Raw genomic sequence first — 23,879 nt, 5'->3', positions numbered from 1 at the left:
TTGACAGCTAGTTTTTTTTTATTCTTTCAGCCATTGGGCTGAATGGAAACAAAAAAAACTGATTCCTATATCCACACAAATTAGATAAATGAGGGAATCCCCTTCCCATCGGGCCCTTTGTATTCTGACAGTGGGACTGGCTGCTGTCAGAATACACAGATCAGCAAATGCAGCTGATTGACTGAAACCAAAGCCCATTTGTTTTTCTGGGTTTTTTTCAAAATTGCAGCAAAAATGGCTAAATGCTATAAGTGTACTGATGACCTCAAATCAACCACAAAATAAAATTAAAGATGGAAAAGCTCCCAATATTATGAACAAAAGTCATCAAAGGGGTTGCTTGCCCAAAGAACTAACAATCAGAATTAAGGTAAAGTTTCCTAACTGACCCTAATCACTAGTTAAACAATATGTCAGTTTTCCTATTCTTTCCCAACAATAGCTTCCAATACACTGACACTATAGCTGTTCCGTGTCCCCTTTTATAGTAAGGGGCTGGCTTATCCAAAAGCACCTTAATGCCATGTACACACGACCGGACTTTTCGTCGAAATGAACTCAGAAGGACTTTTCGAAGGAGTTCCGACGGAGTTCCAACGAAACGGACTTGCCTACACACGATCACACCAAAGTCCGATCGTTTTGAACGTGATGACGTACGACTGGACTAGAATAAGGAAGTTCATAGCCAGTAGCCAATAGCTTCCCTTGCGTCCTTTTTTGTCCGTCGGACTAGCATACAGACAAACGGATTTTTAGATCGGACTCGAGTCCATCGGAAAAATTTGAAACATGTTCTGTTTCTAAAGTCCGGCAGATTTTTCAACAGAAAAAGTCAGATGAAGCCCACACACAATCGAATTGTCCGACGGATTCGTTCCATCAGACCAGTTCGGACGAAAAGTCCGGTCGTGTGTACACGGCATTACTGGTCCTTCTAAACCTGCTGGCCATAGTTCAAAGGTCATGCAGTGCATTATGGTTGAAAAACAAATTTCCCAGGTAAATCTGCACATAAATTCACTGAGACTACAAATCTTGAACCTCCAGAAGTAACCTAAAACTTATGGCAGGGGCAAAACCAAACTTCATTCCTAGTTAGGATATTATGTCTCTCCAAGGGGCCTATGTATAGCGGATGGCAGATAACACAATGCTGTTGATTTACTAAAACTGGAGAGTGCAAAATCTGGTGCAGCTCTACATAGAAACCAATCAGCTTCCAGTTTGTTTGTCAAAGCTTAATTAACCATTTACCCACTTGGCACCTAAACTCACTTCCTAACCAGACCAATTTTCAGCTTTCAGTGCTCTCACATTTTGAATGACAATTACTCAGTCATGCAACACTGTATCCATATGAAATTTTTGTCCTTTTTTTCACACAAATAGAGCTTTCTTTTGGTGGTATTTAATCACCGCTGGATTTTTTTATTTTTTGCACTATAAAAGAAAAAAGACTGAAAATTCTGTAAAAAAAATGCATTTTTCTTCGTTTCTGTTATAAAATTTTGCAAATTAGTAATTTTTCTTCATAAATTTTGGCCAAAATGTATACTGCTACATTACTTTGGTAAAAATAACCCAAATTGGTGTATATTATTTGGTCTTTGTGAAAGTTATAGAGTCCACAAGCTATGGTGCCAATCTCTGAAAATTTATCATACCCGAAGTACTGACGGCCTATCTCATTTCTTGAGACCCTAACAAGCCAGAACAGTACAAATACCTCCCAAATGACCCCCTTTTGGAAAGTAGACATTCCAAGGTATTTAGTAAGAGGCATGGTGAGTTTTTTGAAGTTGTAATTTTTTCCCACAATTCTTTGCAAAATCAAGATTTTATTTTTCTTTTTTTTTTTTTTTTCCACAAAATTGTTATATTAGCAGGTTATTTCTCACACACAGCATATGCATACCACAAATTACACATTCTGCTACTCCTCCTGAGTATGGTGATACCACATGTGTGAGACTTTTGCACAGCGTGGCCACATACAGAGGCCCAACATGCAGGGAGCACCATCAGGCGTAGGAGCATAAATTACACATCTAATTTCCTGACTACTTCTAATGCCGCGTACACACGAGTGGACTTTATGGCAGACTTTGTCCTGCGGACTTTTCTATGGACTTTACGTCAGACTTTCCGAATGAATGGACTTGCCTACACATGATCAACTAAAGGCCACGTACACACGACCGGACTTTACGGCATACTTGGTTCGGTGCACCGGAGTCCGTCGGACAATTCAATCGTGTGTGGGCTCCAGCGGACTTTTTTTCCCCAAAAGTTCGACGAACCTAGAAATGAAACATGTTTCAAATCTTTTCGACGGACTGAAGTCTGGTCGAAAAGTCCGCTCGTCTGTATGCTAGTCCGACAGACAAAAACTAACGCTAGGGCAGCTATTGGCTACTGGCTATGAACTTCCTTGTTTTAATCCGGTCGTACGTCATCACGTACAAATCCGTCGGACTTTGGTTGATCGTGTGTAGGCAAGTCTGTTCATTCAGAAAGTCCGTCGTAAAGTCCGTCGAAAAGGCCGCAGAACAACGTCTGCCGTAAAGTCCGCTCGTGTGTACGAGGCATAACACTTTTGAAGGCCCTGGAGCACCAGGACAATGGAAACTCCCCAAAAATCACCCCATTTTGGAAAGAAAACACCTCAACGTATAATCTATGAGGCATAATGAGTCTTTTGAACATGATATTTTTTTCTACAAGTTTTTGGAAAATGTGGAAAGAAAATGAAAAAGCATTTTTTTTTTACAAAAAGTTGTCAATTTATGCAATATTTATAACACAATGCATGTACATACCAAAAATTACACCCCAAAATAGATTCTTCTACTCCTGATGGTGATACCACATATGGGAGACTTTTCTACAGCCTGGCCACATACAGAGGCCCAACATGCAGGGAGTACCATCAGGTGTTCTAGGGGCATAAATTTCTCAAATCTAATTTGGCTACCTATTACACTTTTGTGAGGCACTGTAGTGGCTTGGATGAGAATTGATGTGGCATGGATGAGCATGAATGGGGATGGATGAGCCATGGATGGGTGTGGCTGAGCATGGTTGAGCCATAAATGTGGATGGCTGAGTATGGATGGGATGACTGAGCATGAATGAGTATGGCTGGGTATAGCTGAGTATTGCTGGGTATGGCTGAGTATTGCTGGGTATAGCTGAGTATGGACGGGGGTGGATGGAATGGCTGAGCATGGATGGATGAGTTTTGCTAAGTATGGATGGCTGAGCATGAATGGATGGATGAGTATTGCTGAGTATAGATGGCTGAACATGGATGGATGGATGAGCATTGCTTAGTATGGGTGGCTGAGCATGGATAGATGGATGAGTATTGCTGATTATGGATGGTTGAGCATGGATGGATGAGTATTGCTGAGTATGGATGGCTGAGCATGGATGGATGGATGAGTATTGCTGATTATGGATGGTTGAGCATGGATGGATGAGTATTGCTGAGTATGGATGGCTGAGCATGGATGGATGAGTAGTGCTGAGTATGGATGGCTGAGCATTGATGGATTGATGAGTATTGCTGAGTATGGATGGCTGAGCATGAATGGATGGATGAGTATTGCTGAGTATGGATGGCTGAACATGGATGGATGGACGAGTATTGCTGATTATGGTTGGTTGAGCATGGATGGATGAGTATTGCTGAGTATGGATGGCTGAGCATGGATGGATTGATTATTATTATTATTATTATTCAGGATTTATATAGCGCCAACAGTTTACGCAGCGCTTTACAATATAAAAGGGAGACAATACAGTTATAATATAATACAATACAATACAATAGGATTAAGAGGGCCCTGCTCAGAAGAGCTTACAATCTAATAGGGTGGGGCAGGTGGTACAAAAGGTTGTAACTGTGGGGAATGAGCTGGTGGAAGTGGTAGGAGATTAGTTGGAGACGTGATAGGCTTTCCTGAAGAGATGAGTTTTCAGGGATTGCCTGAAGGTAGCAAGAGTAGGGGATAGCCGGATAGATGGAGGTAGCGAGTTCCAGAGGATGGGAGAGGCTCTGGAGAAATCCTGGAGACGAGCATGGGAGGAGGAGATGAGAGAGCTTGAAAGCAGGAGGTCTGGAGAAGAGCGGAGAGGACGATTTGGGTGATATTTGGAGACAAGATTAGTGATGTAGCTTGGGGCAGAGTTGTGAATGGCTTTGTATGTTGTGGTTAGAATTTTGAATTTAATTCGCTGGGTGATTGGGAGCCAGTGTAGGGATTGAAGTAGAGGGTTGGCAGACACTGAGCGGTTGGTAAGGTGGATAAGTCTGGCAGCAGCATTCATGATAGACTGAAGAGGGGATAGCCTATGGAGCGGTAGGCCAATGAGAAGGGAGTTGCAATAGTCAAGGCGAGAGATAACAAGGGAGTGAATGAGGAGCTTGGTGGTTTCATTTGTTAAAAAAGGGCGAATTTTAGAGATGTTACGGAGGTGAATTCTACAAACTTTTGACAATGATTGGATTTGAGGCTGAAATGACAAGTCGAAGTCTAGGATTACACCTAGTACCCTGGCGTGAGGGGAGGGACTGATGGTTGCATTGTTGATTTTGATGGAAAAGTCATGGAGGGGGGCACGGGCGGGGGGGAATATTAATAGCTCAGTTTTAGAGAGATTTAGTTTAAGGAAGTGGTGCGACATCCATGCTGATATGTCAGTTAGTAAGTTAGTAATGCGAGAGGAGACTGAAGGAGTGAGGTGAGGAGTAGACAGATAGATTTGGGTGTCATCAGCGTATAAGTGGTATTGGAAGCCGTGGGCAGTTATTAGGTGACCAAGGGAGGTGGTGTAGATAGAGAAGAGAAGGGGTCCAAGAACCGAGCCTTGGGGGACCCCCACAGAAAGGGGCAATGGAGAGGAGGAGACAGAGTTGTAGGTGACACTGAAGGAGCGCTGTGATAAATAGCCAGAGAACCAGGATAGAGCAGAATCTCGGAGGCCAAGGGAATGTAGTTTATTGAGAAGGATTGATGAGTAATTCTGAGTATGGATGGCTGAGCATTGATGGATGAGTATTGCCGAGTATGGGTGGATGAGTATGACAGAGGGATGGCTGAGTATGGATGGATGGATGAGTATGACAGAGGGATGCCTGAGCATGAATGGATGGATTAGTATGACAGGGGGATGGCTGAGCGTGGATGAACGATGAGTATGACAAAGGGATGGCTGAGCATGGATGGATGGATGAGGCTGCAATGGGCACAGCCTTGTGGGCACTACAGATCCAGCCCACAGCGCTGCTGCAACCGACCTCTCCCCTCTCCACTCACACTGTACTGATCGGTACAGAGAGGGGAGAGAAGAACCGTACATGACGCAGTTTGTTTCCAAGTGATCGCTTCGTCATTTGACAGAGCAATCACATGGTAAACGGCCTCTGTCAGCAGCCATTTACCGTGATCCGTGATACTCCCGTGTGCGCGCCCTTCTGGGAGGATGTCAATGTACGCCCTCCCAGAGTTATTGAGCCTGCGCTGTGGTCGTCATTCGGCTATAGCGCGATTGTTAAGTGGTTAAACAAGCTGAAGCTAGAAGCTGATTGGCTACTATGCAAAGTTGTCCCAGATTTTGCACTCTCCAGTTTTAGTAAATCAACCTCCATGTCTTTTTCCCTGGAGACTAAATAAAAGGAAAGACTCTCAATGCCAGACATGTAGGTCCTCGTCCTCTTCCAAATCCTCATCCTAACCCTTCTTTAAAAGAAACAAGCAAGCAAGCAGTGTGCCATGCCCCAATGCTCCCAACTACTCACTTGAGGGCAGATTTCACCTTGGCCATCCATTGCCATCCATAAACTAGAAGATTTTCAAAGCAAAGTTCATATGAACATTTGTACGAGAAGATACAAAAATTCTTAGTACATCTGAAGACTTGACAAATGATATTCCAAAGTAATTGTTTGCTTTTAACATTCAATTCTGTAACAAATAGGCTTTACTAAACAAAAAAACATTAACTGTTAAAAAACCTTTTTTTGAGATAAATTTCCCATCCTGCACCTTCAAATTTTATTGTCGAAAACGAACATTAAATTGACCCCACTAACAATTTGAAATTTTAAATTCGAAAATTTGACTGAAGTATTACTTGTGTGCACAGTATTGCTGTTAAAGTGGTTGTAAAGGCTCAAGGTTTTTATTACCTTCATGCATTCTATGCATGAATATAAAAAAACTTCTGTGTGCTTACCTGAGCCCGATCTCGATCCAGCAATGTGCACAAGAGCAGTGGCCTCTTCCTCCTCATTGGCTGAGACAGCAGCGGGAGCTATTGGCTCTCACTATAGTCTATCACAGCCAGTGCGCCAATGAGGAGAGAGCGGGGGCGGGGCCAAGCTGCACTCCGTGTGTGAATAGACACACAGAGCAGCGGCTTGGGAGCTAGCCTGTTCGGATGCCCCCATTGCACTTGGCAGGAGGGAGGGGCCAGGAGCACCAGCAGGGGACCGGGCTGCTCTATGCAAAATCATTTTTTTTTAAATCTGCCTTTAATATCACTTTAAATGCTGCAAAATGCAAACACATGAGTTTGAAGGCAAAAGGCTGAGTTTGATTTGCTTTGCCTACAGTTCAAACACATCTGCAATAAGCCACACTGCATCCACACACAAAATACAACACAAAGCAGATTAACCACAGCAAATGGGACTCTGACAACTTGAGTTTGACATGGGTACATAAAGGCCATATACGCAAGCCCAAGACATTTATTAAAATGTATGCACAAAACGATTATGTAAAGTGCATTTCCCTTTGGGTTTATTAAAGTATTCTGAATCTGAATCTGAAACTATGAAATATTTATTTACATTTTCTAAATGATAGTAAAAATATATAATGGGAATTCTGATTGATTACAGCAGAATCTTTCCAGGTGCATTTAACCCTTTTGTGAGAAAAGAGTACAATCTATTAACCTTCTGCCCTTTGAGCAGTGCTGCCCTTAGGCCTGGCTCTGTCTTAGATGTACAGTAAGGGCAACAGCTGTGGGATTTACCCTCCCTCAGACCATGTTACATGGTAAGATTTACAATCTACTACTGTAATCACCACGCTAGCAAACCTTTCAACTTTCTGAGATGGCAAGGAGGGAACATCTCCTAGCAACAACATTTTTAGGCAACTTCAATGTTGCTATGCCCCCAGTCATATCATAAATGAAAAAACACGATGAATAGTTCATGTGCTCCTCCAAAAGCTACTATGATCAATATCAGTAAAAAATAAATGACCTAAAATCAATGGTATTTATTTAAAACATATATCTGCCTGTAACAACCAGATCATGTCTCTCTAGAGTATATTAGAAATCAAATACAAATGTCTTTGATGCAACAATGATATTGTCAACCGCTCTTGTGCATGCCTAACCCCTAAGTTCACATATACGCGATACAGGAACCGGAGCAATTCCAGCGTTCCTGCATGGCATCTCTCCCGCAGGCAGTTCACACTGCCCTCTGGGAACCGCTGCGGGTGTCAATACAATGTTAATGACACCCCCAGATCAGTTCACAGATCGCAGTGCGAACTGTGGATTCAGACAGGAATCGGGTCGCATGGGTGAGAACACCTAAGCAATCCAATTCCAGTGCGGGGGGGAAAAAAGTCCCTGCACCTTTTTTTGCAGCGAATCCAATGCGAGTTCAGCCATACAACTGTATGGCTGAACTCACACTACACAGACATTGCATGTGATCAGCATCTGCGGTGCTGGTGCAAATCACATGCGATGTCTGAGATCGCACAAGTGTGAACCTGGGCTTAAGGTCAAACCAAAATAAAGATAAACTCTGCACTGTTCTTTAAATAAATAAAACAAAATAAATCTAAGCTGTTGCATCATTACCTATACTAAATTTACAAAACGTGATAAAAACAGCACTACTGTATGTATTTATTTACAACTTGTACATACCTCCCAACTTTCTGACATGAGAAAAAGGGACACCTTTTTAGGACAAATTTTGTAGGCAAAGGACATGACCCTGCTATACTTCTAGTTACATCACTACTTTTCCCTTTAAACTGTCTTTTCAGTGTAGCGCACTACCCCCAAAGGAGCTGCAATTTGTGTGTTCTATCCGTAAATCATATTTACCATCTAGCCCATCGCAGCCCATAGAAATAGAAACAGTCCATATTGTGCTTTTCTCTTGCTTTTATTGGTATAACATGAACTGGGATAGGAGAAAGTTTTCTGAGATGCTCTTTTGTTGCTTGATTATCTTTCCTTTGCCTCTCATGCAAAGACTTAGAACATTGCCATATGCCACTCTGCCATAACTTCTCATTGGGAAGATGGGAGTAGTCTGGTCCTTGAGAACAATGAAAGTGAACAGCAAAGAGCCACTCTGAATAACTCCTTGCATATAGACTTTGGTAGATTTACTAGAGGATACATAGGCTGTTGTAGTAAAGAGTTACTCTGAATAACCTCTTCACCCGTAGATCCTTTTAGAACAATCTGTAGCTCTGTGCTCGGAGCTCTACTGCCACCATTTGACCACTACTTCCTGTCTGTATAGTACTTCCAAGTTGAGCTAAGGAAGAGATTACTCTGAATAATTCCTCCCACCTGACTGATTGGAATCCCGGGGTATTGTTGAACCCTAAGTCACAGGCTAACACCACCTGTCTCACTGACTTGCGTACCAACATCCCTCAGCCTCTGGTAGTACCGTTCCCCTGGGCTTTCACTCACTTGATCAACCGTCCATGTGCCACTCACAAACAATCGATCGCCCAGTTGTCTTCCGCTTAGTTGCTACTTCTTCTGAAATGGTTTCTCCATCCCTTCTCTCCAGTCTGGCACGCTCCCTTCCCCGCAGGGGCGTCCAGTGACACCAGCAACTACATGCTGTGCGGTGTCACTAACTCCTCTCCTCCGTATGGCCTGGTCCCCCCCTCCTTCCCCGTAGGGGGGGGCTCCTCTTGGCTCCCCGCAGGGGGGGCTCTCTCTCCGGACTCTCCCTTTTTGGAACTCTCCAGCAGCATGTGACCCCAGCTTATATGAGAGTCCCGCCTCCTGCCAAACAAATGAATGATTGGCCAGAACTCAGACATGAGCTGCCTGTCACTCAGATCCCAAGTCCCAAGGGCTGGAGCAGTATAACCATTTTGGTAGTTAAATAGTACATATGTTTGGGTCCTTTTTCTCATGCACATTGGGTGGGGGTTATGGGGCTCATCTGGAGAAAGTTAACTTTAAGTGCACTTACCCTTTAACAACAGTATAACAAAATGTTGGTAGTTAAATAATACATTATATAGTGTATGTATTTGTATAAATATTTGTATACATAGCTGCGCCAAGCCAGTCCACTGAATGATCTGAAAGTTTGAGTGGCCCAGTTAATCAATAATGTTGTCTTTGTATCTCTGTTGAAGTTTGTTGGCCATGCGTATAGGCGTGATAGTATACACTACAGGGTATTTTACATTTATTACTCCTTTCTATACTACTATAAATGATGTACCTGAAATATCTACAATTCTTTTTTTTCTAGGTATCTGAACAGCAGTCTGTCACTGTAGAGATTCATGAGATGACCAATGAAAAAAGAGAAGAAAGTAAAGGGAACAAGAAAGAGATGCAGAGTGATGAGACAACAGAATCTAATACTGGGACCAGGAGAGAATTCAGAAATTCAGATGCCAGTTCAACAGACACTTCTGCTACAATGAACAGCCATGTGAGTAACCTTAAAGTGGAACTGCAGTCTAAATAACAAAACTGTGAGCAAGGTGGCTCTTTCTTACAGAAGACACATGCAACGAGGCTCGCATTGCTGGGAGCTGGTCTTCCCATATGACTGCTGTGATTGGCTGTCACAGTAGTCACATGATCGGAAACTCCCAATTATAACAATGACCAGGAGTTTTCTGTCACAATTTGGTCACTGTGCTGGGACACACATGCTTTAAGCACAGAACAGTAGTTCCCCATAGACACATATGTGCAGCGGCTTGGTGTTAGGGCCCAAAACCCATATTGCATATATACATACGGCCAGCAGTATCTAATTAAAATAAACCGGGTAAACTTCATAAACTTGGTGTTATAATCTTTGGTGTGTACAGCATTAATAGATTACTGAAAGAATTCACCAGTTACCTGAAATTACTGTTTGAGATACCCATAGAAGTGGGTTATTGTTGATCTGGCTGTTTTCTTATGTCTGTGGGAGGGAAGGACATCACTGTCCAGAGAGAGAAGACATGAGAATGATCAGGCAGGTAAGTAAATGTGTCCTGGTTTGGTATTCCTCTGATAGGCTGCCACTGGCCCCCTGTTCCCAGCTTCAGAAAGTAGACCTTACAGGCTCGTGAAGCATTCAGCAAATGGCTTGCCCTGTGGGCAATCAGAACATGCATTAACAACTGTCCCCTAAAAGTGTAAGGGCAGCATTACTTTTCTCCATAACAAATAAAAACGGTGTGGTCATCTCCCACTGGACATGAAAGGAGCAACAGCATGCAGATAATGGTCATCTCTGTGCTCTTGCCTCCTGTAAGCAAGTTCCCAGTGTTAGACTAACAGCACTGTAGAGCTTCACAGCTTCACATCTCACAGCTGGCCCTAAATAAAAGGGTGAGTCTTTGTGTGTAAGGTAATATAAAATAATTACTATTAATAAATATTATTTAGGATTTTATTCAATACGTACAGTAACTAACTTAATCCATGCTGCCTGTTTTGCATCCCTACTGCTACATTTGTGCATTATATAGTAAATGGTTGTGCTCAAATTCTAGGTACCCATAATAACCAATCAGATTTATGTTTACTGATGTCAGGTAAGAAATATGAATCTGATTTGTTGTTATGGATACTTATTATGTTAATTTTCTTTGTGATTATTCATATTATTTAAGCTTTTTATTGCCTAATTCCTCATTCCCCATGAAAGGGAAATTCTTGCCTGGTGTGACCCAATCACAATGATGAAATATAAATTGAGGTTATTATTAGTTTGATTTATGCTCCTTTCACATAATAATACAATACCTACCTATTGTGTTACGTTCTATTATTATCTTGTTTTGGTTCTTTTTTTACAAGGAGATTATATGCAAGACAAAAATTTTTATTTTTTATTCAGTCTAACATGCCAGTTTATATATTATTACAGGAAAGTTTGAACAACAATTCTGCATTTACTCTTCAAGATACTGATGCCCTCATCGAAAGTGAGTTACAAAATAATGAAGCGATCAATCAGCCTCCACGTCTGGTGCAGGTATGTTTTGATCATTTATAAGCTGGCTTTATATATGCTTAGGTCATGTCAAAGCTCCTCTAAAGGAAGACAGATTTAGATATAAAGTCTATAATTTTTATAGTGATTTATTTTCATGTAATGGGGAAGGAGGGATGCAACCCTGTGCCTCCAGGATAAGCAAATATTGTCTAAGTAGAAGTGCATGTGTACTCTTATTTGAATTTTGGAATGCTGTGTGTATTTCTTCCAGAGCTGTGCAGTAATCCAGAAATTAAAATTTGCCTCTGATTAGGACATAATGTAATAAAGACCAGTCACTGCTACTTTCCCTCCTTATGCAGGATGACTAGTCTTGTCTCCGCCTCCTTGTAGTTTTCTGTAGGCAGCCTGCAGTGAGTGGGTCCAGCTAGGTCTCTCCACAACTCTTCTCCCTGCATAGGGTCTGAACAGTACAGTAATTATGTCACTACTATCATTGCAAGGTAATATCTGGGCTTGCAAAGGCATTTGGTGCACACAAAGTGAATTTTGTCTATTGAGGAATATATTTAAAAGGTAACTCCACTTTTGCGGGAAAAAAATAGCAAAAAAAATATAGCCTATACAATTGCAATTCAAGTCCTATTGTAATTGAATGTTATTAAAAATTGCCTTTCCTTTCTGCAGGGTTGTAATTTTCTGTAAAATGCAATACAATATGGCTACTTGGAGGTGTTCTGTACAGAGATGGTGTACAGAATGCCCCCTAAAAATGTAATTTCCTGCTTGTGTGATTGGCTTACTTAATTCTGCACTAAGATACAACTCAGATTTTGAGCATCCCCTGCAACAAAAATTTAATTTTTGGTGAGATACTCCCAAGGGAAATCACATCTAAAGGGATGCAGACCCCACCACTTTCCTCATTAAAGCCCTGCAGGTGCAGCAGCCCATTGATAATTATAAAACTACTCCTAAACTACTATATGCTCGGTGAATAGTTTTTACTATCCAGGCCGAAATGGTTCTGGCCGAGGCCTCTTTCCCTTTAAATTTTCCGGTAGGTATGATGAAAAGTCTGTCAGAACATCTGAATGTAGAAGTAGCCTGGAAACAGGCTTTGAGGACTTTTGGAATGTCCATCTCGTGCAGATCAACATCTCATTCCCCTGGGAAGGCTGGAAGCAACCATTCACTGGAGAGATGAAATATCGATGCCACTTTTGAGACAAAGTGATCCAATGGTCTCAGCATAACCCTGTCTGGGAAGAACATGGAATAAGGTTTGGCTGCCCCCAATTCTTGGAGTTCCGACACCCTTCTCCCTGAAGTTATGGCTATTAGGAAAGCCGTTTTTAAGGTGATATCCCATAATGAACAGTCTTCTGTGAGAGCACAAGGAGGGTTTGCTAGAAAATTGAGGACTACTTCCAGATCCCATTGAGGGAACCTATTTCTCTTGGAAGGGCATAGTCTAAGTACAGCTCCACCAGCAGGTTTGCTGCCCCTTTCTTTTGGGTAAAAGCCGAGATACCTGAAATTTGCACCTTAAGCGAACTTAGGCTGAGCCCCAAATCCAATCCGGATTGCAGGAAAAACAGAATTTGAGATACATTGTGGTCACTAGGGTCAAACGGACGTGTAGCTACAAAGCTCATGATCCTATTCCATATTCTGGAGAAGATGGCATTAGTTGACCCCTTTCTGGAACTCTGTAAAGTTCTAATAACCTCTGGAGAACATCCTAACCCCTGCCTTTCAATCTTCAGGCCGCTAAAGACAGTCGTGATGGTTGCGGATGTAGGATATCTCCTTGCGACTGGAGATGAGGAGTCACTGGCAGAGTGATCGGTGGGCACACGCTGAGATCCATTGCCAGAGAGAAACATGGTCTGCGAGGCCAGTAAGGTAATACTGTGATGACTGTCCAATTCTCTGTCAACAATCTCCTCAGGAATTTCAGGATTAAAGAAATTGAAGGGAAGGCATAAGACAGTTGCGCAACCCAAGGATGGGTCAAGACGTCTATCCTGCTAATGGATGAGTGTGGTGTGAGAGGAACCAGCTCACCTTGCAGTTGGTTGATTAGGCAAAAAGATCCAGTTACGGACACCCCCACTCGTGTTTGATCTGTTTGAACACTTTGGGGTGAAGGGACCATTCGTTGGGATCCTTGAATTGTCTGGATAGGCGATCTGCTTCCAAGTTCTGACAGCCTGGAAGATATATGGCCCTCAAATCTGGGAGATATTGTTGTGCCAATGTCATGGTCGGTTTCCCCTCTCTCAAGAGGGATTGGCTGTGTGTCCCGCCTTGTTGCTGTATATAGGACACTGCTGCTGTGTTGTCCAGACGGAGCAGGACTGGGTGACCCTGTATGTGAGGCAGCAAAGTGGCCAATGCCATAAATAAAGAGCCTTGATGATTTTCTTTTGGCAGCTGGTTTATGATCGCATACTCCAAGTTCTGCGCCCACACTCGCATAGCTCTTGCTAAGGATGTTAAGCAAGGGCGGGCTTATAAGCACCACCTACTGCAAGGTTAAACTTCCTTGAGTTCATGTCAATGCGCCCATCAAGGATATCGTGAAAGGAGGAAGAGTCTTCCATCGGAAGTGTCACATTCTTGGCCAGTCTGGTGACTGCCACATCCACCATTGGTGGGTTAGATAAAAGAGCCACAGCCTCCTCTGTGAGCGGATACAACGTCTGCAACCTATTGGTTGAGGAGGATTTTCCCTCCCTTCTCCCATTCCTCCTGAAATGTATGTCATAAGAGGAAAGGTAGCTACCTGTTTCTTTAGGTTCCTCCTATGGAACCCAAAGGCTTGTTCACACTTACAGCAGGCTCTGCTATTGCACTGAAAAGCGATCTGTGCTTAGGTCACTTTTCAGAGGCATTTGATATTATCACGTAGAGGGGACAAGTGTTTCTGCTATGTGATTTTCAAAGAGCAATTTGCACACAATGTTGCAACTCGCATGGGGGCGGCCCATTCACTTGGCTGCCCTACGCCTCCAAAAAGAAGCCCCTGCTCCTATTTAGGGGCAACAAACATTTGGGGTGCCCTGAAAGGATAAAGGTACCTAATGCATGTTTTGCAGCGATTGCCACACAATTTAAAATCAGATTGTATGGTGTGTGATAAGTTTTCTCCTTCTTTGAAGGAGGTTCCGGATCCTCCCATTCCAGTGCAGATTTTACTGCCTTAAAAAATGGTGGTATCATCGCAAAATCAAAGCCTGAACCTTCAGGATCCTCTGCCGAGGAGGGGGTGGTATCTTCTCCCTCTGCCTGGAAGGTTGGCTGTAATACTGGGTCTGGGGAATCAGCCGCCTAATACGCTGGGCTGGAGTCACCTCTGAAGTGCCTGGTACCCCTCTAGTTTGAGACGGTTGAATGGCTTGGTATAGACCTGGTGCAGGGCCCACACTCTGTTCGTCCACTTCTGTCCCTGGTTGTCCGAGACGACCGGAAAATTCTGCCAGGGAGTCATGGGCTACTTTCTTAAACAAGGTTGACACCTGCTGACTCTCGTACCCCTGGTCTCTGGCAAGTTGCCTGAAGCAGTTCCTGCAAAGTAGCTTTCCTGGCATAGGGTTATGGCCACATGACCAACATTTGCCTTTCAGGAGCTGAGCCCTCAGAGGAGAAGTTGTGTGCTTTCTCTTAATCGTATATTTGCGCCCTTTGTACTGGGGTCTGCCAGGACTGGAGGAGTCACTTTCTCCCTGGAAAAATCCTGACGATGCAGAGGGCCTCTGGACCTCCTAGAGCAGGAGTGCGAGCGACCGGGGCTGCAATAGACAAGAAGGCATGCTCGTCCAGGCATAATGCACTCTTTTTTCTGCATCTTTTTACTTACCCAAAGTTGGCCCTTACCTGGTATTGCGGTGGTCTTTGTTATGTGGTGTTAGGCTCATGCTGGCGGAAGAGCCGAAAGGTGCAAGGGGGACTGCATGGCAACAGAGAGAAATAAGGGAAGCGAGAGAGGAAAAAAATACATATATATACACCCCTCTATTTTTTGGGCAAAGAGAAACAAATTTAAATAAAAGAAATTTGGGCAACCCCCCCCCCCCTCCCCCATCCCCTAGTAATATATTCTTCCTTGCTACCTCTCCCTTCAATCCCCATTACTAGAATATCAAGACTTACCTGTCATTGACTGTTCCTCAGAATGAGATGCTGTCTCTCTGCATGCATGAATTGCAAAGGCATCCATTGCCTGGCTATTTGTGCCCTTTAAATAGAGCACCTGAGAGAGAGACAGTCCTCCCCAGCCTCTTTTCATTAGAACAAAGGGCTAGTACAATTAGGAGGGAAGCCAAGCCCATCCATACAAAAGGACACTTTTAAGCTGGCTACACATCATGCAATCCTCTGCAGTTTTTTTCTCTCAGATTTACCAAAAACCACAAAATACGAGGCCAAACCTTAAGAGCCTCAATTTGTATGCAATCAGGCAGGTTCCTGCACTACATGGTCCTGGTAAATCTAAAGGAAATCAGACAACAAAAGCTGCACAGTGTGTATGGGGTCTTTAGAGACATGAAAGCAAGAAAAAGAAAAAAACATTTTATAGAGATTGACAGACCTGGAAAGAGTTACATAGGAAAGAAGACATCATGCAGTTCCAACTGCTGGATCGGGACTCCAAAGCAGGCATGCCACAAGAGGATTGTCATCTCTGATTAGAGAACACCTCGACCCTAAAAGACCACCAGAAGGGGTTCCCCACCTTGTTGGTGCGTTTAGCAGCCTAAGATGTGGGACTGCATGCTGGAAGAGGCTTGAACCCAGACAGACTCCGACATAGTCCGCAGATAAGAGTGTAATGGTCTGTAGGTGTTGATCTTTGAGGACAAAAAGGAGAATGGGGGAGGTAGCTCTCAGTCAGACTTTTATAGAGCTAAACAGGTCCTGTGGGTGGATATAGGGGCGGAGCTACAACATTCGTATGCTGCCATGTTTGCGTTAGGAAAAGCAATGTTATTCAATGAGGCTGTTGAGATCTCTGCATCGCATTACACTGCGGTTTGAAAAATAAGGCATATCCTTTTTTGTGCATTTTCGTGCACTGGGCTTAATGCCTTAAAACTAAGTTAGGCAGAGTGAGGAAAGGTTAGTATTTGTCAAGAGATGCACTCACTTTCTGTCCTGATGATGCGTTTGAACCAAAATATAAAGTGGGAGTAAATCTTCATTGTTATAGTTGTCACCAGACAGAAGCAGAGAGAAGATCTCCCCTATTATGGACATCTGTTCTAGTGACATTTGTTAAATATTGGGACTTCGCCCACAGTGCAGAAATCTCATCTCCCTTCCTGTTGTGTATTGGGAACAGAAAATGAGAAAAAATCTCTTGGCCAAGATCACAGACAATAGTGAAAACCTGACAGAGATTCTGACCTTTTCCTTTTCTATTTACTAAAAAAAAAAATCTTGCTTAGAGTTCCAATTACAGCTTATATTCTGCTAAAAAGAAATAACTAGATATTATCATTAATAGGTAAAATATAACTAGCTATTAACATGTATAGTTAATAACACCAGGGATAGTTGATCCAGGGGATCAGAAAGGAATTTTTTCCATCGCTGGAGCAAATTTGGACCCTGCTTTATAGGGGTTTTTGCCCTTCTCTGGATCAACTATGAGTACAGGATTGCTTATATGGTGGTTCTTCTATTTGTTTGTTTTTTCTATTGGGTGAACTAGATAAACATTTTTTCAAACTGACCAACTATGTAACTTACTGTCCTTCTTTATTTATAATTTCAATTGCCGTCTTGATTATTTTAAAAGGGTTGCTGATGAAGCTGTGACATTGTCACTTTAAATTTCTGCAATATCACAAACGCTCATACTCAGCAAGTTAAACAAATTGTGTATCACCAAAGAAGATAACCTTAAAAAATAATAGAATAGATCATGTACTGATATATACTCAATATAGTGAAACATATATAATGAAAAATGTATAAATAAATAAATAAAAATTCGTAGCCTCCCTGGCGGTTTTCCCGAGTGTGGCTCGGGGTTAAAATTCAGGACCATTAGCGGTAACCCCGAGCCACACTCGGGATTACATCGCAGGATCCTGGTGTGGCTTTACTTACCTTGTCCCCGGGATCCTGCGATGTCCCCCGCTGTGTCTGCGGGCTCCGTCCTCCTCCGCAGCCTCTCTGTGCCAGGCTCCGTTCCCTGCGAGTGTCGCGACGCACGGGGGCGGAGCCTGGCGGCAAATTCAAAAAATTGTAAAAATCATAACACATACAGTACTGTAATCTTACAGTACTGTAATCTTACAGATTACAGTACTGTATGAAATTATTTCACATCCCTTTTGTTCCCAGTGCTTTGTCCAATGCCCTGCATGCAGTTTTATATTATATATACTGTTCTTTCTGCCTGGAAACTTGAGATTGTCCATAGCAACCAAAAAGTGTCCCTTTACGTCAAAAGTGGCTTTAGACCAGCTAGAAAACAGCGATAGTAAATTAGAACACTTGCAGAATTGGACGATAGTGAATCGTGGGGAAATTTATTTTATTATTATTTATTTTTATTTTTTTTAATTATTTATTTTTATTTATTATATTATAATTTATGTTTTTGTGTTTCAACCTTTATCATACCCGGGATATCTACTAGACTCTTGTTTGGACAGATTTAAGTGTGTTATTGATAAGAATTACAGACCTACAATATAAAACGCCAAATTTCCATGCAAAATAATTGTACCGCTTTCAGCACCTAAAATCCGAAATAATTATACCGCCAAGGAGGTTAATTCATAAACTGTCCTTAAATATATATTAAAATAAAGTCCATCCAAGTGTCTTTAAAAAATGTTCAGTGCCTGCTAAAAAAAAAAAACGCGCTCCAGTGACAAAAGTGCTAGTTCAAACAGTGAAGCTTCTTACCAGACAGAATTGATCTCAGAAAAAAAAGATCAATTGCCCTTTATTGCACAGAAAAGAGCCGATGCTCTCACCATCGGATCTCAAAGCAGCTCCATGACCCCATTAACAAGATTCTCAGCAGTAATTTGCCCACTGTGGAAAAATGTATTTCAGCCACTAACCACCAACATGCTCCAGCAGAAGTACATAGCAAATGCAAAAAGGAAAAGTGTCATAGCACCATACTGTTGAAACACATTTAATAAAAAAGGTATTGCACTTACAAGACTGTAGAAATTACAAGCAGTATTAAATTGCATACTGTGGCCACGGGATCAGCAGGCGCACCCAGTTCTAGCTCCGACTGGTGCGTTTCTCCATAATAGGCATCCTCTGGGATTGGAGAATGCCTATTATGCAGGACAGCGCAATTTTCTTTGCATTTATTATACTTTGAATCCAGTATTCAGGATTTTTCTAAGGTGCAGCAGTCCTATACACATACAGTCAGGTCCATAAATATTGGGACAAGGACACAATTCTAATCTTTTTGGCTTTATACACCACCACAATGGATTTGAAATGAAACGAACAAGATGTGCTTTAACTGCAGACTATCAGCTTTAATTTGAGGGTATTTACATTCAAATCAGGTGAACGTTGTAGGAATTACAACAGTTTGCATATGTACCTCCCACTTTTTAAGGGACCAAAAGTAATGGGACAATTGGCTGCTCAGCTGTTCCATGGCCAGGTGTGTGTTGTTCCCTCATTATCCCATTTACAAGGAGCAGATAAAAGGTCCAGAGTTAATTTCAAGTGTGCTATTTGGAATCTGTTGCTGTCAACTCTCAATATGAGATCCAAAGAGCTGTCACTATCAGTGAAGCAAGCCATCATTAGGCTTGAAAAAACAAAACAAACCCATCAGAGAGATAACAAAAACATTAGGTGTGGCCAAATCAACTGTTTGGAACATCCTTAAAAAGAAAGGACGCTCCGTTGAGCTCAACAACACCAAAAGACCCGGAAGACCACGGAAAACAACTGTGGTGGATGACCAAAGAATTCTTTCCCTGGTGAAGAAAACACCCTTCACAACAGCTGGCCATATCAAGAACACTCTCCAGAAGGTAGGTGTATGTGTGTCAAAGTCAACAATCAAGAGAAGACTTCACCAGAGTGAATACAGAGGGTTCACCACAAGATGTAAACCATTGGTGAGCCTCAAAAACAGGAAGGCCAGATTACAGTTTGCCAAACAACATCTAAAAAAGCCTTCACAGTTCTGGAACAACATCCTATGGACAGATAAGACCAAGATCAACTTGTACCAGAGTGATAGGAAGAGAAGTGTATGGAGAAGGAAAGGAACTGCTCATGATCCAAAGCATACTACCTCATCAGTGAAGCATGGTGGTGGTAGTGTCATGGCGTGGGCATGTATGGCTGCCAATGGAACTGGTTCTCTTGTATTTATTGATGATGTAACTGCTGACAAGCAGCAGGATGAATTCTGAAGTGTTTCGGGCAATATTATCTGCTCATATTCAGCAAAATGCTTCAGAACTCATTGGACGGTGCTTCACAGTGCAGATGGACAATGACCCGAAGCATACTGTGAAAGCAACCAAAGAGTTTTTTAAGGGAAAGAAGTGGAATGTTATGCAATGGCCAAGTCAATCACCTGACCTGAAACCATTTGAGCATGCATTTGACTTGTTGAAGACAAAACTGAAGGGAAAATGCCCCAAGAACAAGCAGGAACTGAAGACAGTTGCAGTAGAGGCCTGGCAGAGCTTCACCAGAGATGAAACCCAATGTCTGGTGATGTCTATGTGTTCCAGACTTCAGGCTGTAATTGACTGCAAAGGATTTGCAAACAAGTTTTAAAAAAGTGAAAGTTTGATGGATGATTGTTAATCTGTCCCATTACTTTTGATCCCTTAAAAAGTGGGAGGCACATATATAAACTGTTGTAATTCCTACACTGTTCACCTGATTTGGATGTAAATACCCTTAAATTAAAGCTGAAAGTCTGCAGTTAAATTACATCTTGTTTGTTTCATTTAAAATCATTTGTGGTGGTGTATAGAGCCAAAAAGATTAGAATTGTGTCAATGTCCCAATATTTATGGACCTGACGTTATATTTTAATAACCAAGCACAAGGTTTAAAATACATATTCATTTATTGACATCATATATACAGTAGAGGAAATCTACTGGGCAGTTTATGAATCTTATTATGGCTTTAGTGTTTTATTTGTCACTATAACTATGAGCTTGAAGCTTGACCTACATTAAATTGTTCATGATGCTTTCTTTTTGCCCTGTGCTTCTCTTGTTCCCTTTTCCCCTCCCTTTTCTCACCTCCTTTCTGTTATTTTCTTGTACCTCATTAAGACACTGTAAACAAAATGTCACATGCTGCCTTTTGAACAATATTCACAGAGATCTCCTCAGTTATCACCCAAAGGTTCTGTAAGTTTACAAGAAGTTGCAGCATCGCTAGATGAAAGTTTGGTATGTACTAAACCTTATATTAACAACTGGCATGTTCTTATTTTACTTTATTATTTTAATATTATTATGATGATGTTTATTATATTATGAAAAAGAAAGAACAAAAATTACCAATGAGCATGCTTACAAAATAAAGTTAGTCTGAACAGAATTTTTTGGAGACACTATTGGTACCTCAGTTCTTTGAACAAGCAAAAATTTGCAAAGCTGTGCTGCTTGTCAACATGCCACGGCTAAATTTGCTGTGGCCATGATGCAAAGCATTGTGGCTGCTGGCAATAGGAGAAAACAGTGCCATTCACATAATCCATACTATCCCCCAGCACCCGGGTATATCACTTAATGCTGTGCAGTACCAACTCCACCGCTAAGTCTCTTAAATGAGGACACAAAAAAATGTGATAGAGGTGTTGACTTAGACATACCCTTAAAAGTTTGGGCTCAAATCGGGCTTTAGGCAACTCTTGCAGAAAAAAAATAGATAGATTGCAATAGGCTGCTCCTGGGAGTTGCAGCTATTCATTTTTGTTTAAGTTTTAACAAGCGCTGAGCAGAAATCTGTGCTGAAATTGTTGCTTATATTCACTGTGCTAGACAGATAGATGTTCGGATGTCAAACAGCTGGAAAAAAAAATACATAATACTAATTTCACCTATATATTGCAAAAAATAAAAATAAAAAATAACCTAAAATGGCTTATCTGGCAATCGGTCTCCTCCGGCTTACCGCCATTAGGCCCAAAAACATGTATTATACTGTAGCTTACCAATTCTTACATGTGATGTCTGCATTAGTTTTCTTTTTTAGCCTTTCATTCCTTTATTTTAACCTAGTGAACCTGCTGGTAAGTCTGTTATTTTTCAACAGAACAAGCTGTCCTGCAGATGTAGCAGTTAGAGGAATTAGACAACCCATTTTCCACCTGACAGGGGTGCTTTTATTTATTCATGTAAACCTTTTTCCCACAAGAAAAAAGTGTTAGCTGGAGTTTGGCTTCAGCTTGTTACTGTATCTAAATGTACTAGTACATCTAAAGTGGAGTACACACTATAGGAAAATTGAAGATCGTCCGGTTTTCCACAAAGGTGCGTATAATGATGATGTAAGCGACAATGGTATTCACTTGTACGAGAACTTTGGAAACTACAAAGCAAACGTTCTTTCTTTTGTTCGATTTCTATGTTCATTGCTACCTTCTTCCAGGTCATGCTTTGCTTTTGATCATATGTGTTTTTTTCTATTTGAGCAAAATTTTTTTTTCGTCTGAGCAGTTGAGATCGGCTGTCGAAAAACACTAGACTAAGCACAAACAGCATGTACAGAGCCCGCCAGGAGGTCGGCACTGGGGAGTGCTAATCACAAACTGTGAGACATTTCCCGATCTCGGCAGCAGCGCAACGGGACAATGTCTCACTGCTTGTGATTAGAGTTCCTTACAGGAACAGATAATCGACCGATCATTCCTCATACATAATTTTTGTTCTGGTTTTAGTTAGGGCTGTCCCGATACCACTTTTTTAAGACCGAGTACAAGTACCGATACTTTTTTTCAAGTACTCACCGATACTGATTACCGATACTTTTTTTTAATGTCACGTGACAGTGTTTTTTGGGGTCTTTTTACAATTTTTTTACAATTTTTTTTGTTTTTTTTACAATGCTTTCTTTTTTTTCTAGGGAAAGAGGGGGTGGATGGTGTCTGTGTGTTTTTTATTTTAATTTTTATTATTTTTTACAATCATTTTTTTTTTTTATTATTTATTGCAATACTTCTTTTTTTAATCAGCCCTGTTGGTGGGCTTTGTGAGATATCAGTGTTCTTAATAGACCCCTAAAATCTCCCCCTTGAGACAAAGAAAGAGACCGAGGATATAGATTCCCCAGTTCCTTTCTCTGCAGCCTCAGCTGCACTGAAAATGAATGGAGAGAAGACAGCGGCTCCTCTCCATTCATAAACTGAGACATCGTAATCACAGGAGATTTCAGTTATGTGAATGGACAGAGTCAGTGATCACTGACTCTGTTCATACATCAAAGGAAGGAGGAGGACATGGAGAGGGACAGCAGAACGGCGGGGGACAGCAGCAGAACGGCGGGGGACAGCAGCAGAACGGCGGGGGACACGGAGGAAGAAAGGAGGGGGACAGCAGAACGGCGGGGGACACGGAGGAAGAAAGGAGGGGGACAGCAGAACGGCGGGGGACACGGAGGAAGAAAGGAGGGGGACAGCAGAACGGAGGGGACATGGAGGGGGACTGGAGGAGGATGCGGTGACAGTCAGCGGTGATCGTGTGTGGGGGAGTTACAAGGACCGATCACCACTGTATAGATCATTTCACTAAAGCAGCTGAAGGGGGGGGGCTTGTAACTCCCCCACTCACCGATCACCGCTGACTGTCCAGTAATCGGGTGAAGTATCGGGAGCATTTGCCCAAGTACAAGTACTCGGGCAAATGCTTGGTATCGGTGCTGATACGGATACTAGTATCGGTATCGGGACAATCCTAGTTTTAGTGTATACCCAGCTTAACTCTCCTTTACCCCCTAGAATGACAATACTGTTGTCCAAGGGTGTCTCAGTTTCTCCATCATCCAGAGTAGGGATGAGCTTCGTGTCTCAGTTTCTCCATCATCCAGAGTAGGGATGAGCTTCGTGTTCGAGTCGAACCCATGTTCGACTCGAACATCGGCTGTTCGATCATTCGCCGAATTGCGAACGATATGGGCCGTTCGCGCCAAATTCGTGTGGCGCATCATGGCCCATAATTCACTGCGGCATCGCAGTGCATTGCTGGCTGATGATTGGCCAAGCATGCACTATGACCCGCATGCTTGGCCAATCACAGCGCCGCCTGAACAGAGAGCCGTAATTGGCCAAAGCCAAGGAGGCTTTGGCCAATTATGGCTCAGGGGATTTAGTACACGCCCCACACTATATAAGGCCGCCTGCACAGCGGCCCTGTGTAGTGTGTGTTCCGGCGTTCATTGAGAGAGAGAGAGAGACAGACAGTGACATTTGATTTGAGTTAGATAGATTAGGCAGAACAGTCAGTCAGTTAGCTGCACTTACAGTGTATTGTGTATATATATGCATCCCAGGTGTTGCATATATATATATATATATATATATATATATATATATATATATACACTGTATTCAGTTTAGCTAGATCCGTTCTTGTTATCTTCC

At 42.2% G+C, this 23,879-nt stretch overlaps 1 protein-coding gene across 4 annotated transcripts in view; it reads left to right on the top strand.

Moving 5' to 3' along the window:
* KIAA2012 (KIAA2012 ortholog) overlaps positions 1-23,879 on the top strand; it is a 313,387-nt gene that overhangs the window by 229,017 nt on the left and 60,491 nt on the right. For all 4 annotated transcript variants that reach the window (XM_073633290.1, XM_073633291.1, XM_073633292.1 and 1 more), the window contains exons 15-17: positions 9,563-9,748; positions 11,189-11,296; positions 20,617-20,688. In XM_073633290.1, the coding sequence (XP_073489391.1) occupies positions 9,563-9,748; positions 11,189-11,296; positions 20,617-20,688 (366 nt within the window). The remainder of the gene's footprint in view (positions 1-9,562; positions 9,749-11,188; positions 11,297-20,616; positions 20,689-23,879) is intronic.

The sequence above is a fragment of the Aquarana catesbeiana genome, linkage group LG06, assembly GCF_042186555.1.
Source record: "Aquarana catesbeiana isolate 2022-GZ linkage group LG06, ASM4218655v1, whole genome shotgun sequence".
Taxonomy (NCBI): domain Eukaryota; kingdom Metazoa; phylum Chordata; class Amphibia; order Anura; family Ranidae; genus Aquarana; species Aquarana catesbeiana.
The sequence above is the reverse complement of the archived record's forward strand: the minus strand, read 5'-3'. Positions and strand labels throughout refer to the sequence as shown.